At 39.2% G+C, this 16,602-nt stretch overlaps 2 protein-coding genes across 3 annotated transcripts; both read left to right on the top strand.

Annotated features, from left to right (window-relative positions):
* The first annotated feature begins 266 nt into the window (after positions 1-266).
* Positions 267-5,355, top strand: LOC103696067 (rho guanine nucleotide exchange factor 8-like). Its single transcript, XM_008777581.3, has 7 exons — positions 267-705; positions 2,009-2,125; positions 2,869-3,023; positions 3,175-3,249; positions 3,351-3,623; positions 4,294-4,614; positions 4,715-5,355. The coding sequence occupies exons 1-7, from the start codon at positions 447-449 to the stop codon at positions 5,129-5,131; spliced, it is 1,617 nt and encodes a 538-aa protein (XP_008775803.3). The 5' UTR covers positions 267-446; the 3' UTR covers positions 5,132-5,355.
* A 3,376-nt stretch (positions 5,356-8,731) lies between these two features.
* Positions 8,732-14,341, top strand: LOC103696068 (D-amino-acid transaminase, chloroplastic). 2 transcript variants are annotated; one of them, XM_026800765.2, is made up of 5 exons: positions 8,732-9,154; positions 10,029-10,087; positions 11,554-11,732; positions 12,563-13,236; positions 14,000-14,341. In XM_026800765.2, exons 1-5 carry the CDS (start codon positions 8,950-8,952, stop codon positions 14,092-14,094), a joined length of 1,212 nt encoding a protein of 403 aa, XP_026656566.2. In that variant the 5' UTR covers positions 8,732-8,949; the 3' UTR covers positions 14,095-14,341. The 2 variants fall into 2 exon arrangements, with proteins under 2 accessions (XP_026656566.2, XP_008775804.2); XM_008777582.4 differs by having other exon boundaries at positions 10,032-10,087; positions 14,000-14,254.
* The last annotated feature ends 2,261 nt before the right edge of the window (positions 14,342-16,602 follow it).

The raw sequence follows: 16,602 nt of genomic DNA, 5'->3' as shown, positions 1-16,602 counted from the left end.
TGCTTCTCCCATTCCCTCGAAGCCTTCTCCAACGCAGCAGCAAAGTTGCCACCTTTCCTTCTTTCTCCATTTCTTTGGCCTTGGTGGAGAGGCGGTCTTCTTCATTCATCTCTGGAATCCGTCAAGTTTCCGCCTTTCCTCTCTTTTCCATCTCCTAGCGTGATTTCATAGGTTTTGAAGCCATCAAGTTCCCAGCTTGCCCATCCTTTCCATCTCCTAGCTTGATTGCATTGGTCTTAGAACCATCAGGTTCCCACCTTTCCCTTCCATTCCGACTCGTAGCTTCATTTTTTGATAGGTGGATCGCTTCTGGTCTCCTCAAATTCCTTCGGCAGGCAGTCTCCCACGCCCGCCCGACTCCCACTTCCTGGCTCTCTCCCTCTCAGAGAAACGACCTCTTCCCCTTCCGCGGCATCTGGTCCAAGGTAGAGTCGCTAAAACGTGTGATGGTTCGATTCCTCAAGCGCGGACCGAGCCTCGACAAGCCGGTGCAGGGGAGGGAGCAGACGTGCGAGATCTCGGGACGCCAGGCGCAGAGCCTAATTCTGGAGGGTGCGGGTGGGAGTGAGGAGAACGCGATCTTTCGGAGCCAGGGAGAAACTTTGGGTCGTCGTCCTGTTGACGGGCAGCAGATCGGCTGGGCGCTCGACCGGTCCTCCGGCAATGCCCCAAAATCTCACCTGCGCAATGGTGGGATGCCCTCAGGTAAAAGCCACTGTATCCAAATTGAGGCTATTTTACCATTTGGACTTTGAAAATTTTTAATACTAAGAGATACAGTACGGAAATAGGATTAGATTGGATTAAACCACCCTATATCGGAAATTGGACCCGTTCAGCATATCACGCTTTCATTTTCTTTTTCTTTTTCCCTGATTGAGGGATCATCTTATCTGGAGAGTTTTTCTCCAAAATTATGCATAGTTGTTGGTAGGTGTTGGATAGGGCTTTAATAATCTGATAGAATAATGTAAAGATGGTTTCGATAATAATATATAATTTCATAAATCTGATCCAATTTATCGATGATATATAATAATGTACCGATGCCACCGGCCGCCCTCCTATTGGCGAGCTAACACAAGCATATCTTTATTGGTTTAAAATCTACAATTTAAGATCTTTAAGGATTCCAAGCAAGTTTTAAAGCTCTTTAATATGATGTAAGACCTGATGGTTAGCAATGATGAGTGCAGTTGGGAGGGGGGGGGGGGGTTTTGATTATTTATCGAAGAGATTTTAAGTATATATATAAGACTAAAAAATTAAATAATATTTTTTGGCTATTTTTTAAGATGTGATTTTGGATTGTGACAAATGGCTTCAGAGTGGATCCAACCAATAATCTATATAGATTAAGGGATACTATAGCATGAGTTATTGCAAACAGTAACAGTTTCGGTCATTGATATGTTAAATGAGTTGTTGCAAAGTCTTTTTAGTCTTCCCAACAAATCTAACTCATATCTCACATTCATTTCACACAAAGTACACGTGCTCCATGCACTCGAATTTTTCAGCTGCTACTAGGCCCACTACCTAGCAATGGTACTAATTAATTTTGGGGAGTGTAAAAGTACAAAAAAAAAAAAACAAACTGCGAAAAATATAAAGCAAAGAAGTGGAGGAGAAAATTTGAAACTCAAAAATTAGGATGGAAATTGAAGAATATTTTTTTTTTGATTAAAAATGATGCATAAACCTTAGTTGAAAATGATATCCGGACATTGCTCTGCAGGTCGACTCTTATAAGTGCACTTCATGATAAAATTATTAAAGAATCCCGTATGGATTATTTTTTTATAAGATCCCATGCATTCGCAAGATATTTATTTTCTTTTTAAATAAATCATATTGCATAAGCCAACTTTGATGAACAATAATAATATAATAATGCCAGTTATGATTGGATCCGCGACACCATGTTATCATCCTGCTAAATTTATAACACAGGCAATTAAGCAGGTCTAGGTCGATGATAATATATAATTTCGTAAGTCTGATTCAGATATGGAGCTCATGAAGGAGAGGTTTGCGAAGCTGCTCCTCGGCGAAGACATGTCAGGTGGTGGAAAAGGAGTCTCTTCAGCTCTAGCTCTGTCCAATGCCATCACCAATCTTGCCGGTATTGCTAATTTTCCCTGTCATTTTTTTTTCATTCTTGATGTATATATTTGTTGGTAGAAAACAACTAGTATAGTTCATATAGGCAATTGGAAGAAAATTAGTTATATGAAATCAAATGTAAGTGCTGACTGAAAATAAATTTTGTTTTTCCTTTGAAAGTTGATTTATATGTTTAGGCATCTTTATTTTGATCTCAAGCAACCCCTGTATCTAGAAATGATTGAGAGCATATTGTTTTGATTTACATTAACTGGTAATAGCTCTAGCGTTCACAACATGAGATTCAATTGCTGATTTAGCATTGGCCATTGTAAAATATATGTCATGGGAATTGTATTTCCTTCATTTTTGTTTTTAGTTTTGAAAAAACAGTTAGGTGAAGAAGCACCAAACCAATTTTCATTAAGTGAATGATAAAGAACATGCAAAGCTATACAATCCCATGCGAAGACCCAACGCGAAGAAGCGAAAATATTAGAATAACTCTTCAACTAAAATTCTAGTTATCAGCTTGAGTTTTCTGATTGATCCACTAAACTCTCAGCTGGTTTTTGGATTTAAGGACTTGATAACAATCCTTAAGCCAGTTCTTCACTCTGCAGAGATAACATTCATCTCACTAAGTTTAGATATTGACATAAACATCTTTCTACACTATTAGATATATCTCATATCACATTACACACACAAATTAAAATTGTTTTTGATAGCTTCTTGTTGTTTCTTTTCTGATTAATGCAGCTTCTGTTTTTGGTGAGCAAAGGCGTTTAGAGCCAATGTCTGCTGAAAGGAAAGCAAGGTGGCATAGAGAAATTGATTGGCTTTTATCTGTCACTGATCATATTGTAGAATTTGTTCCTTCAAAACAGATATCAAAAGATGGATCACACATGGAGGTCATAGATGAACTTTTTCTTTCTTTTCCTTCTTATCTTATTCCATCCTTAGATAGTCATCACTATACTACTACTTCCAAATCTAAGCACTGCATACACGTAATGATCTGCCTCAAATCTGCATGAATTCGATTATCATTCACTTGTACAGATAATGGTAACTCAAGAACGAAGAGATCTTTACTTTAACATCCCTGCCTTACGCAAGCTCGATGCAATGCTTATTGTGAGATAGCCCAACCCTCTTTTTTTATTTAAGGTAGAAATCTTCTATGATTTATGAAGATATACAGTTCTAATTTCATATCCTTTTCCATGGGAATACAGGGCTATCTTGATAACTTCAAAGATCAGGATGAATTTTGGTATGTATCACGAGATGCTGATGAGTCTGAGAAGGGGAACACAGGGAGGAAGGATGACAAGTGGTGGCTTCCCACTGTCAAAGTGCCTCCAAATGGGCTCTCTGAGGTCACCACAAGATGGTTGGTATACCAAAAAGAGTCCGTAAACCAAGTTCTGAAGGCAGCTATGGCTATAAATGCTCAGGTTCTTACGGAAATGGAGGTCCCTGAGGTGCATATTGAATCGCTTCCAAAGGTAGACACTCATTTGATTTTTTTTTTTTTTCTTCCTATTATCCAGTTAATATGTGCTGCAAGGCCACACAATCATGAAATTCTTTTTTTTTTTATGAAAATAATCATGAAATTCCTACCGAGATGCCACCATAGAATGATATCATTTTTCACCAAACATTAGCAGGTTTCCACGTTATAAATGCAGATTCAATATTCACTGATTCAATTGCATAAATAATACATACCAGAATTAACACTTTGGTGCAGGAATTTTGACATCTAAAATGACTTGTGAAAGGTCATGCTTCTTCCATGAGCAATCCTAGTGCCCGTTCTTTTGACTCTGGCATTTCAGTCCAATTGTCACTTTAATCATATATAAATAATAAAAAGGACTATTCTGTTGTGTCATGTTCGATGATTTGCAAATTATTTAGATATCAAAGTACATCTTTCGCCATTATGCTTGGCCCCCTACCATTTTCAGTAAAGTTTACCAGAGAACTATCAGTCTGCATAGCAGATATTCTGATAGTATGTGTTCGATTTCTGGAAGAACCTGCCTATGGGATAGTATTATTTAATTTTTCCGATCCTTATTACCGTTAGAAGAAAAAGAAGCATGCTCACTCTAATTATCTGTTAATGATATCTAGTTTCTGAGTTGGACTTTTTTCTCCTTATGAAAGAATGGGAGGTCAAGCCTTGGAGATGCAATCTACAAGAGCATTACTGTTGAAGTGTTTAACCCAGAAGAGTTTCTTGCATCAATGGACTTGGCGACGGAGCACGGGGTCCTTGACCTTAAAAACCGGATTGAAGCATCCATTATAATTTGGAAGAGGAAGATGCACAATAAGGATGGCAAGTCATCTTGGGGTTCTACTATTAGCTCAGAGAAGAGGGAGCAGTTTGAAGAGAGAGCAGAAACCATCTTACACCTTATCAAGCAAAGATTTCCTGGCATTCCTCAATCAGCCCTTGACATAAGCAAAATCCAGTACAACAGAGTAAACTTTCTCTTTCCTCATTATCCTAAAATAACATGCCTTTCCCTCTACTGAAAAGCAATGAAAGCAAGCTCTTAATCATCTACTGAATTTTCTGCAGGATTTTGGACAAGCTGTTCTAGAAAGCTACTCAAGGGTTCTAGAAAGCTTAGCATTCACCGTGATGTCGCAAATTGAAGATGTCCTTTATGCAGACTCTGTTGCTCGAGATCCATCGCATAAGGACTCAAACAGAAAACACTCATGGTCTGATTCAGACACAACAGGAATGGTGAAGAAACTGGACCCGAAGGAAGAGTTAGAGAAGTTGAAGGAAGCACCCACATCAATGACACTGTCAGATTTCATGGGTTGGCATTTTGATCCAGATGCGGAAGCAGAAAAGAAGGATTCAGGGAGTTTGCGTGAGAACATGGAAAAACTCAAGAAGCCTCCTAACACTGGGGCAAAGAAATTTTCATATAGAGAGAAGCTCGAGATCTTGGGAGGCTTGAGAAGTCCAACAGCTCGCCATTAAGGGGTTCTGCAGAGCAAAGGAGATGTGAAAATTGTCACCTCTCGAGCCCGAAGCACGGCAGACGCCGCACGCCCGCACGGCGGACCGTACAAGCATGCAAGGCAGCTGATCATATTAAAGCAATTACAAATACTTCAAATTTGTTTAAACATTAATTTAATCAAATAGTTTTTACAATAAATTCAAAATAACATGTGCTGATATAAATCAAATAATCTAGCTAATCTAACTAAAATGCCAATAACTGAAGAAATCATCAAGAAATCTAGCGCACTTCCATGTCCCATACGATCGCTATTAAGGGGTTCTGCAGAGCAAAGGAGATGTGAAAATGGACACAGATAGGGAGTGAGACAGCTTGGATTTAAATGTAGATAATTCAGAAGCATGTTATAGGAAACCTCTGGTATTTCTGGCCTACCATATGTGACAAGCAAGATAAGCAATCCAGATGGTCGAGAGGGTAGAAGAAGATCTGCCTCTGCAACCCTTTAAATAAGCAAGGAAGGTCCCCATGGATGACATGGACCGAGGATCACCCATACATGCATCTTCAAAGAAGCAATTGCTGCTAGGGAAAATGAATGTGGCATGAGCTCATTGTTGCATACTCCTGAATAATATCTCCAAATCAACAGTACTGATCATTAAGAGTAATCCCATCACCCCGTTCCTTTTGGGCATTGGGCTTTGGGTTCAGGGGCTCTGGCACTTGGGTGCCACCTGCACAATTCGAGAAGCCATTGCTTCCCTTTAAATTGTAGATTGACCACCTGATCTCAGATTTTGCTTGGGCGAATGCCAGTGACTGCTTAGAAATGGAGTTTACTGGCAACTATAGATGGAAGATATTCTTTTTTATATGCATGGAGTTTTAATCTATGTTTCTGAAGGCTAAATGGTTTATTTGCTCTGGTTACTATCTTTTTCTTTGAGCTTGGTGAGTTTATTTAAATGCAGAATCTATTGAACAAAGGGAACCCAGACTGAGGTACCGGTATAAAAGAGATTTAGAAACACGAGAGGGGCTTGATGAAATAAAATCGCCAAGCCTGTGCAATTATATTTTGGTGAATAATAACCTTGAAATCAACTTCCATTTTTTCGTCTCATTGGTTCTTGTTCTTGTAGAAATTCTCTGTTTTTTGACAGACTTTGTAGAAATTTCTTGCTTTAGGTGACAACCACACAAACAAGTTTCTTGCTTTGGTTGTTCTTTATCATGCCTGATCTTTTTAATCTCTGCCTTGATATTTCTCACGTTCCCACAGCTCTGCGAAGTTTCAAAAGACTGTTGGTCACTCAGTGTGGAAAACGGATCAAACAATTCTCTTAGACCGTGGGACTTCTGAACTAGGATTGAAGCAGTCACTAGCTTGCAATGGCTATTCTGGTTGGTTTCTGGTTATGTAACAGATCCTTATGGTCTAATCCCTAACTTCCTGACTAGATCTGTGCATGATGAATCCTTACTTGAAGGAGTTACACCTGGCTGACAGGAGGACTCATTGTATACCCCATATATCAACTCCCATGCAGATTGACCGTATGAGATCAAGCTAGTTTGAAGCACTTTGCATCAAGCCACCCACTAACAGGGTATCTCTGATTTTTTTTTTTTACCCTGTTAGTTGTTACCGAGAATCCATTCCTTTTGTTTTCTTTTCAGCAAACTGAAATCCATTCATTCTTATCAAGCTGAGGTTAATAAACTCAGCTATTTCTGTGATAAGAATGTCTCTCATCTATATATGCATTCAAAGACATGGCTCCTGCTTGACCATAGTTCTGGCTAGAAACAAGTGTTCCTCAAGTACAAAAAAATTCTTTGTGGTTATCTGCAGAACCCTGCTTCACAACTCAATATATTGAGCTTCAAAGTCCATGCGAGATTCAAAGCATTCGCTTGGGCAGGCTGGTCGCTTCTCACTACAAGAGATGTCCCTTTGGAACTGACAATTCTCCGCATCAATCCTTCCTCTCCCCAACATCTTCTTTTCTTTCTTTCTTTTTTTCTTTTTTTTTTCCTTTTTTTTTGGAACCGGCATCTCGCTACACACGGCCGTGAGAGGGCCCAGAGCAATCACAAGACAAAACACAATCTAATGCTTGCGGCACACGATTAGAAATACCTCATAATACAAATCCAGAGTAGTGGGCTGCATAGGAGGCGACCCAGTCTGTAGTACTATTCGCCTCTCGAAATAAATCTAACTCCACCATGCACCAAATGTTCCGGAGTGTGGGTGTAGATTCGGCATGGCATGCCGGCACCAGATCCAGCCGACTACTATTGTCGAGTCGTCCTCTAGGAATATCCACCGAGCACCCAGGTACACTCTAGCATGGACGAGACCCTCCCACACCGCGTGCAACTCCGCCACAAGAACAGATTCATCAAATGTGCGCCGACCTCTAGCCATAATTAGTCTGGAGTTCTGGTCTCTGATCACAAAACCCACGCCAAATCTGCTGCCGCCCTCCGATATGCTGCAGTCGAAATTCACCTTGAAAAAACCAGAGGATGGAGGCTCACAGAATACTGTCAGTATCATGGCATACCTAGGCGCTATAGGAGCCAAAGAGGAACCCCAAGTGCCTCTGTCATCTCCAGATAAAATGTCAGCTGCAACGCTCACCAGCTCGACAACATGTGCAAAAGCTCTATCAACCACTGATCTCGAATAAAAATCTCTATCCTCGAAGATCCTCGCATTCCTATTCAGCCAGATATAATACACCACATAAGCTCATGCTACTTCCCTACCTGCCGTGTCAAGTCTCCGAGTTGAATCCCTCAATTGACTCAGAAAGGACTACGTCGAAGTGAAGGTCTGCCAGTGGGTCGATGCAACATCGCTCCTCCTTTAACAGCCAAGACAATCTGTGCTTAATCTAATGTAAACACATCAAAATCGAGCAGAAGCAAGTAATAGATAAAATATAACAAATAAACTGGAAAAATTGCGAGCTAGATTGCTAATCTGGTATGCCAGTAAATGGGATGGATCAGTTGCTTGGCAGTCTTCTACTGCTGGGAGCCGTCTCGGATTCGAACCTGACGATCTTTCGTACATGCTGGGCCTCGTGCAGGCCTTCCCGTTAGCTGCCTTCTTCTTAGCACGGGCATGCACTTGGATGCATGCATACCTATGCTCCCACGTATGCAACACATGCAGAGGCATGCACGTACATGAAGAGACGCTGATCCGGGCCTTGCTGGTGTCTTGCACTTAGATGCCTCTTGTAGCTATCCAACTTGCCACTCTCTTTAGAAGCCAATGTATTCCTCCTCATACAAGCTCTCAGCGACCAAACCCAACAATTAATTTGATTTCAGCGGGTTTCCCGCACCAACTATCGGATGTCTTCGGCGTGCTTTAACAACTTAACCAGAGAAATTGCTCGATTTATTAGTCATGGCATTCTTTACGAAAGCCAGGCTGATACATGATAGCTAGGATAGGAATACAATATTGACTTGCGGTTGGTGGGCACTAGTCAGCTAGTCTTGCTCGCCCAACAAATGGAATAACGGAATAGTGGAATAAGATGGAATTACCGAGCTTGCTTTCGAAGGGACCAAAGCCAGAGAGTGGGGGTGCAACTTTAACGTGTTTCTCGTACAGGCTCGCATGCTCTTCTCCGAGAATAAACAATTCCCAGTGCCTTCCGGCCGATACGTTTATTATACGGGCTGGAGTTTTTGTTCTTTTTCTAAATAGACGAAGGCATCCGGTGCCGAGCCTTCGGTCTCTTCTCTGTGATCTTCGGGCGACGAATCTCGAGATAGCTTCGACCCTCTGTTCTTCGCTGCTATGGCTTCTCTCACGGCACCGTCCCTGCGCGAGCCGGTATCGGGAAACTGGCCGATCGGGAGGATCGCCGGGTTTCCGGGAGTTATTCGATCACCTGGAAGGGCGAGAGTCGCGTTTCACGGCGGCTCGTATCGGGGTTTTGGGGTGGGGGTGGAGGCGAGGCGGTGGGGAGTCACGAGGGCCGTGACGAGTTCGAATTGGGGTGGTGGGTATCGGGTTTTCCTCTCTTTTTGAGTCGGTTGTTTCGTTTTTGACTAAAAGAGTTCGATTTTGGTCTCTTTTTAATACTCTTTCTGGCTATCGTTTTTGATTTGGGTAGACTTTAAATGGTTGCGAGAGGAGGAAAGGAGCAGGAAGGTTGGCCTTTAAGAGTTCTATGAATTAGCTGGATGTTCCCCTTGTTTATTGATTAATTATTTGTTTTTTTCTTTTGATAAAGGGATTTTGGTTGAATTCTATTTTAAGAAAGAGGAGTTTGGTTGAATTCATAAAATTATTTCTAACACTCTTTATGCCTGCTGTTCTGATTTGTTTGGACCTGAATGTGGATGGGGAGAGAGAGAGAGAGAGTGTGTGTAGGAGGAGAAGGAAATGGAGTTGAAAATTTGGTTTTTTCTTTTACATCTGGGGAAAATAAGGTTGGCTTTTTGTATTTCTTTGAAGTATAATTCATGTTCTATTTTGGTGGGTGCAAGTAGAGTCATTAAGAGGGGGAGGGAAGGTGTGAGCAATGGACTCTCTCTATCTCTCATGATTTGGATGAACCTAAACTTGTGGAGAGAGGAGGGGAATCGAGAGATTGGTCTTTTCTAGTACTATGGAGTAAAATTCATATGAATATTTTTGGTTGGGATGGGAGGGGAGTGGAGGGGGAGAGATGTTACATGATTCTTTTCATTTCAAATTAGAAATCAATTACGGGTTTTAGATCTATTTTTGCAATAGAAGGTTCTAATGCCTATATTATTAGTGCCATGATTGAGTTTTTTCTTGAGCCACAGAAATGAGAAATTGTTATATTTATTGATAGATAATTTATATAAACATCACCTGAGAGACTAATTTGCTAGTTTTTTCAGCAGATCCTGCTGGTGTGGGCATCAACACATTTCGTGTTCCTCTCTTGTCCGGCTCTGAGGTGTACTTCTGCAATCCTTGGTTCCTTCCTTACTTCACAACAATTAGTATAGTATAATCACCACTGGAGAGTATACAGAATGGTTTGATAAAACTAAGCTTGTTTATGGTGGTTAATGATGATATTTTATTATTGTTGGTTTGTCATTTTCTAATGATTCTATATTAAAACGTCTCTTTCCTTCTAAGTTACCAACTTGTTGATCTAACATTGAAATTCACACCTGCATATAATTTGTTTCTAGTGATATAATAAGGTTCCTTTCATGGTAATATGTGTTGATTAAGACCTTCCCTTCACTATTTATTTACTTTTTATCTGTTTGTGGTTGTTTCTTAATGTATGAAATTAGCTATTGGGTTCATAGACTGTCTTTTATCCTATAATGTATAATCATACACATAATAGGCACTTGTTGAGTGCTGGCAGATCACTGGATTCACTGCACAGAAGTGAACTTTTTTGCAAATATGACTTCTTTGCAGATGGGAGGGATGATGTAGGAAGAATACCTTATTTTCCAACCCGTATCATTGATTGATTGAAAAGAATTGGAAAAAAATACCAAAATCAAAATATTGGAGAATTTTTCTAATAATCAGCTATACTTTTAAGTTACAAAGTGGTGGAAACGAGGGGAATGTTTCAGAGAGCTCTTTGGTTGGTGAGGCAGTGAGGAATGCAGCCATGATCAAAGTATCGGAGTTGTTGCCAACACAACTTGGGTTCAGTGATTGACAGCCTCCCTTAAGATCTTGCTCAAGTGAGAGGTCCACAATTCAGAATCAGGTGGTGGCATTCCCACTGTATTTCTTTGAGGGAGGGAGGGAGAGAGAGAGAGAGAGAGAGAGAGAGAGAGAGAGAGAGAGAGAGAGAGAGAGAGAGAATCCTGAGTTTGTTTGTCGTTTCAAACTTTGTATCTGTTTGACCATGTATCGCAATTCAAATAGCTGTTTTATTTTCAGCTTGAGGACTTAAAAATACAACACATTTTGAGAGAACGAAGTGCTCCAGCCAGCTGATTGGTTGGTGAGCATAGCTTGGCAGTGGAATCAAAGGAGAGAATAGATTCTTTCCTGCAGAGTGAATGGGTGTAGTGCACTAGGACGTTCATTTAGAAGCCATACAGAGCTGTAATTTAATTAGCCTCATAAGGTTCTTCTTGTTATGTTTGTTAAACAAAGATCTGTGGTCATATATGAACTTTAGAACTACTACATTAAAAAAAAGCATTTACCTTTTGTGGTATCTTTTATCTTAACTCAAATAATGCCTTGGCACAACGAACTGTGGATGAATAGGCTGCTAAGCTTTTTTTTTTATTAATTTTTCATTTTGAGAGGAGCCAAACAAATTGATTGGTGGCCCAGTATCCTAAATTTTAATTTATTTGTGTAAGTGTGTCATGCTAACTTATCTGCTGTTAGAACATATTTGCTAAATTTCAATTTATTTGTGAATGCAAGGTTGCAGAAAAGCTAAGGGAATTCCAGGAAAAAGTAACTAGCAGGCAAAATTACATGGCAATGTACTCTAGCATCTTTGGTGGGATAACTACAGATCCTGCTGCTATGGTGATACACATGGATGATCACATGGTCCATCGAGGACATGGTGTTTTTGATACTGCAGCCATAATGGATGGGTAAGAACCAAGGTATTTGCGATACTTTGGGACATGTGAAAGATGCAGATATTGTCTATGCTTTTCTTAAAGTGATGAAAGGAGTGGCTTAAATATTTTGGCTTTACTTTCTGGCTTGGAAATAGGGCTATATTTTCTTATCATTTAGTACTATTGAACTAATAGAACAGATAGCTGTGGTATGGTTGATGATTAGTCGTCGACTTTTGATCTTTCCAGATCACTTGGGTGAGCCTTTCTCTTCATGGACCTGAACTTTCCATTATTCTAACCCAACAATCTTAAGATTCCATTGGTAAACAAAAATAAGGTGACTCATGGCCTTCACATAGAAGACCACTAAGATTATTTATTCATGCACTTGATTTGTTTTTCATTGTCAATTTTTTCACTATGCATTCTTTTTATGAGGACGCGTGGACTTGTCATATTCTGTCAAAAAAAAGGGTATCCTTCTCATACTTTATTTGGAGTTTTTCTTCTTTAGATGATGTTTGCAGATATGCAATACATGAAATATAGAAATATCTATATGAGAATGCATGTTTAATTAAAGGAATCTATTGTGAGCTATCTAAATTGAGCCTCTTTTATAGATAACCTTATAAATATCTATATATTTTGGTAATTTGTTAACTCACTTTGCCTTGTGTGGTTTCTTTTGTTTTTCTTAAATACAGTGAAGGGCAATGAGAAAAATTCAAAAATTTAGAAGATTAAGGAAGAGAAATCCCATTCATGTCAATCAACCATGCCTTCCATATTCACCAATAAGCCAATACTCACTCCAAATATTGACACAGTTTCTTTGTATGTTTTCATGATCTCAGATACCTTTATGAGCTAGATCAACATCTAGATCGTTTCTTAAGGTCTGCATCTATGGCCAAAATTCGTCTCCCATTTGAGCGCTCAACCATGAGAGGCATCCTTATCCAAACTGTAAGCACCTCAAGATGCAGGCAAGGTTCATTGAGATACTGGCTCTCTCCTGGACCTGGTGATTTCTTATTATCTCCATCCGGATGTCTAAACCCTGTTCTCTATGCCATTGTGATCAAAGGCCGAGCTTTACCTGACCGGAAGGGTGTTAAAGTCATTACATCATCAGTCCCAATGAAATCACCACAGTTTTCCATAATGAAGAGTGTAAACTACTTACCTAATGCGCTGTCCAAGATGGAAGCCGAAGAGAATGGAGCATTTGCAGCAATTTGGTTAGATGATGAAGGGTTTGTTGCTGAGGGTCCTAACATGAATGTTGCTTTTGTGACATCAGATAGAGAGCTTCTGATGCCCCACTTTGACAAAATTCTTAGTGGGTGCACAGCAAAACGAATTTTGGTTCTTGCTGAACAACTTGTGGCAGATGGGAGACTTAGAGGAATCAGACTAGGGAATGTATCTGTCCAGGAAGGGAAGATGGCTGATGAGATGATGCTTATTGGGAGTGGTGTTATCGTAAAGCCTGTCCTGCAATGGGATGACCAAGTCATCGGTGCTGGTATGCTGAGTTTACCTCCATAATTAACAAATTTCTTTCTTTTGTTCTGGTCATTTAGTTTGGGCAACAAATATGCATTAAATGCATGTTCTTCGTCAAACACTTGAAGATGCTTGAAAGCATGATTACACACACACACACACAAAAAAAAAGAGGAACATAAATAGGATTAATACACTAAATTTTTCTTTTGAAAGTCTCATATTTTTGTTATCCAGTATCCCATTGGATTTGATGTCATATAAAATGGATTTTAATTTTATGTTGTATCAGTAAGAGTTGCATTCATGTTTTGGGATCTGTTGTGAATTCTAAATCATGATCATCTGCTTTCAGCCTGACACTATGGCTAGGAAGTCATTGGTACAGGCCTTAACTGGGTTATTTTTATAGCAGTTAGCAGTCTTTGTTTCTTAAAGATGGTAATTGCCTAGAGGCTGAAATGTTTTGATATATAATGCACACCTCTGATAGTGTTGCCTGGGCTTCACTACACTAAATTGGCATGTAAGTGAGGTTTTATTTGAATTGTTTTCCATCGGTGTAAATGAGTATCCAGCAGACACCTTATTATTTGAATAATTAACCATTCATGATTGGTTGTACAATATCAGGTGACCTGGGTTTGAAAATATCCTGTTACTCTCATACATTGCTAAATAATATTTATGTAAATGAGGTTAAACCTTCATAGTTGTAGCCTCTTACAAATATATGAACCTTCTGATCACTGGAATGCTGATTTTTCATTTTATTGTTACAGGCAAAGAAGGTCCTGTGGCTCAAGCTCTTTTTGATCTCATTCTGGAGGACATGAAGTCCGGTCCTCCAGAAGTTCGCGTACCCGTACCTTACTGAACTTGCTTGGCTGTTTCCCTTGTTCACTAATCGTGGAAAAATATGGTATCAGACCTGAACCTTTGGCCTCATGATATAAATTTGCTAGGTCTTATACCTTGTCAGATTTCAAAATTCTTGTGATGTAAGTTGAAACAATTCACTTTATCAGATCATTTGATTTAGAAAATGCTAGTTTCATTGCCTTCTCTTATTAAGCTAGTGCCTTAAGTTGCAGAATAATAAATCAGGTTCCAAATTTATGACTCGTTCAAGTTTATTGAAAAAAAGTACCCACAAGTGATTTACTGTTAATTGAAAGCAGAAATAGTTACAACTGCGAGAGGGGGTGCCTTTTTCTTCATTTTCTTTCCTTTTTCATACACTGCTTCAGCGTTAAAAGACCCAAATAAGCCACTGAACGACTGGAGCTTTTCAGAGATATCCTCATGGGAAGAACAGCCGACTCCATCTTCCATCACTGAAGAAATGAGGCTTTTTCTCTTCCTCTCAGATGCCACCTTATGGAAGAATGAAGTGTTGCGGTCTCCTTTGAGCCAAGTGATTTTTTTTTCTTTTTTTTTCACAAATATCATTAAAAGATTTTTTTTTTTTAAGATTCTTCTAATCGAGAGTTCCTAAGCAGAGAGATCCATTGATTCTTCCTTTCTATCAAGAATGTCAATATTTCTAACTTTATTGGCTGTACTCATATACGTATGGTCTGAGAAGCCGGTATACCAAAAAAAGAAAAAAGCGAGAGAGAGAGAATGTCAATATCATGAAGAAGCTTGTCTTTAATGTCTTTTGTTAGCAAGTCGCAGTTTTCAGTCTCAGTTTCCATAATTTTAGAAACAAAAATCAAAAACTGGAAACTGGCAGTTGATGCGAAACAGGACCTTCCTTTATGATTATCTGAGTTGAATCCATATTATGTACCCAAGGAGGAAAAGTACTGTAAGGCAGAACTCTGTCTATGTATTCAAAATTTGATGACACATTCCAGGCATTAAAGAGTTTAAATTAACAATTGAAGCTTAAAAGGCTTTGTGCATGTGTTAGTAAAATACTCAAGTATGAGCTTTCACTCCAAGTATACTTTTGCTGCTCCTTATATAAATTTAGTTTTGGATGTCAGAAGTTGAGTGCTTATGCGTATTTCAAAGTTCATGAGGCTTTAGTCTCGTTTCCGTCAAAATTTCTAGGCTAGTTCCGGCAACTGAATTGCCGGGACAAGACCAAATAATTGCTCAGACTAAATTATAATCAGATCACTTCAGCTATCATGTTAAATGAGAACAAATATAACTTTTATAAGGACCCGCGGGTAATTTAGTCCACACCGTAAAAATGGCGTCCCGCCACTTCACTTGCTGGGACTGGCTCATTTCTCCAGCCGTACGGTGCGGCCACCACCAGTTAACAATAATTTTTAAGGCTGTGTTTGGCATAATTATCTTTTTTTTAAACAAAACAAAAATATTGAAACAGAAATTTTATTTTTAATTTTTTAGATTTCTAATAAAAAATATATTTGTTACAATTTTTTTTATTTACAAAAGATAAATAGGGTCGGCGACATGGCCAGAGACAAGAGAGAAGAAGAGAAGATGGAATCGGCAATGTGGCTGAGGATGAGAGAGAGCTCAACGTTAGACGGAGAGGTGGCTTAGAGAATGCTAGAGGGATGAGGAGGAAAAGGCCGGCGATGTGGTTAGAAATGAGAGAGAGTGTGATTTAGTCAGAAAGGTAATCGGAAGAGTATTAGAGGGAGAGAGAGAGAGAGAGGTGGAATGGCGCTGACAATATGGCTGGGATGAGGAATAACTTGGAGTCGGATGAAGAAGCTGATGGTATCATCGAGGAGGGGTGACAAGGTTAAGAGTGAGATCCGGTAAAAGATGAGAGATGGGCAGGAGAGGAGGAGATAAAAATCCATATATATATATATATATATATATATATATATATATATATATATATATATATATATATATATATAATGGTAAAAGTCAAAAAAAAAATTCGGGATATAATGAAGGCTTTTAAAAATAATAAAAAATAATAAAAACAAAGCCTGCAATTTCTAATTGAACTAGTTTTGTCACGCCGCACGACTGAGTATTCAATTTTACCAACGGCTGAGGGACGAGAGTTCAAGGAACTTAAATAAAAAAAAAAATCGAGGGGGTAGCATGTAATTCAGCGCCCGCCATTAAAGTGAACTTGTCTCGTCAGGCCGCGTGACGGGGACAAGTTCATTATTTACGGCAGCTGACGGAGGCAGTAAAGTTAAAGCATAATTTAAGAAATCTCTGGACCTGAATGTAATTTAATTCTGCGGTTAAAATTAACTAGCTCCATCTGGGAAAGGACTACTCATTTTTACTGAAACCACTACTCCGAGTCGCAGAGAAATAATGGATTTTAATCGTGGTCTTTTTTTTCTACGAAAACAAGTCCCTTGGAATCCAACCACCATCTCACACATTCGGAAATTAATTATTATATTTTATTATAAATATTTTG

The sequence above is a fragment of the Phoenix dactylifera genome, chromosome 8 (genome assembly GCF_009389715.1).
Source record: "Phoenix dactylifera cultivar Barhee BC4 chromosome 8, palm_55x_up_171113_PBpolish2nd_filt_p, whole genome shotgun sequence".
NCBI lineage: Eukaryota > Viridiplantae > Streptophyta > Magnoliopsida > Arecales > Arecaceae > Phoenix > Phoenix dactylifera.
Note: the sequence above shows the minus strand (reverse complement) of the source record. Positions and strands in the feature narration are given on the sequence as shown.

Excerpts from the sequence above, each read along its gene's own strand:
- LOC103696068 (XM_026800765.2), top strand. The coding sequence starts at position 8,950 with ATGGCTTCTCTCACGGCACCGTCCCTGCGCGAGCCGGTATCGGGAAAC. Across the intron at positions 10,088-11,553 it reads CTCTCTTGTCCGGCTCTGAG|GTTGCAGAAAAGCTAAGGGA; the intron begins GTGTACTTCTGC and ends TGTGAATGCAAG. Across the intron at positions 13,237-13,999 it reads TGACCAAGTCATCGGTGCTG|GCAAAGAAGGTCCTGTGGCT; the intron begins GTATGCTGAGTT and ends TTATTGTTACAG.
- LOC103696067 (XM_008777581.3), top strand. The coding sequence starts at position 447 with ATGGTTCGATTCCTCAAGCGCGGACCGAGCCTCGACAAGCCGGTGCAG. Across the intron at positions 3,024-3,174 it reads AAGATGGATCACACATGGAG|ATAATGGTAACTCAAGAACG; the intron begins GTCATAGATGAA and ends TCACTTGTACAG. Across the intron at positions 3,250-3,350 it reads AGCTCGATGCAATGCTTATT|GGCTATCTTGATAACTTCAA; the intron begins GTGAGATAGCCC and ends ATGGGAATACAG.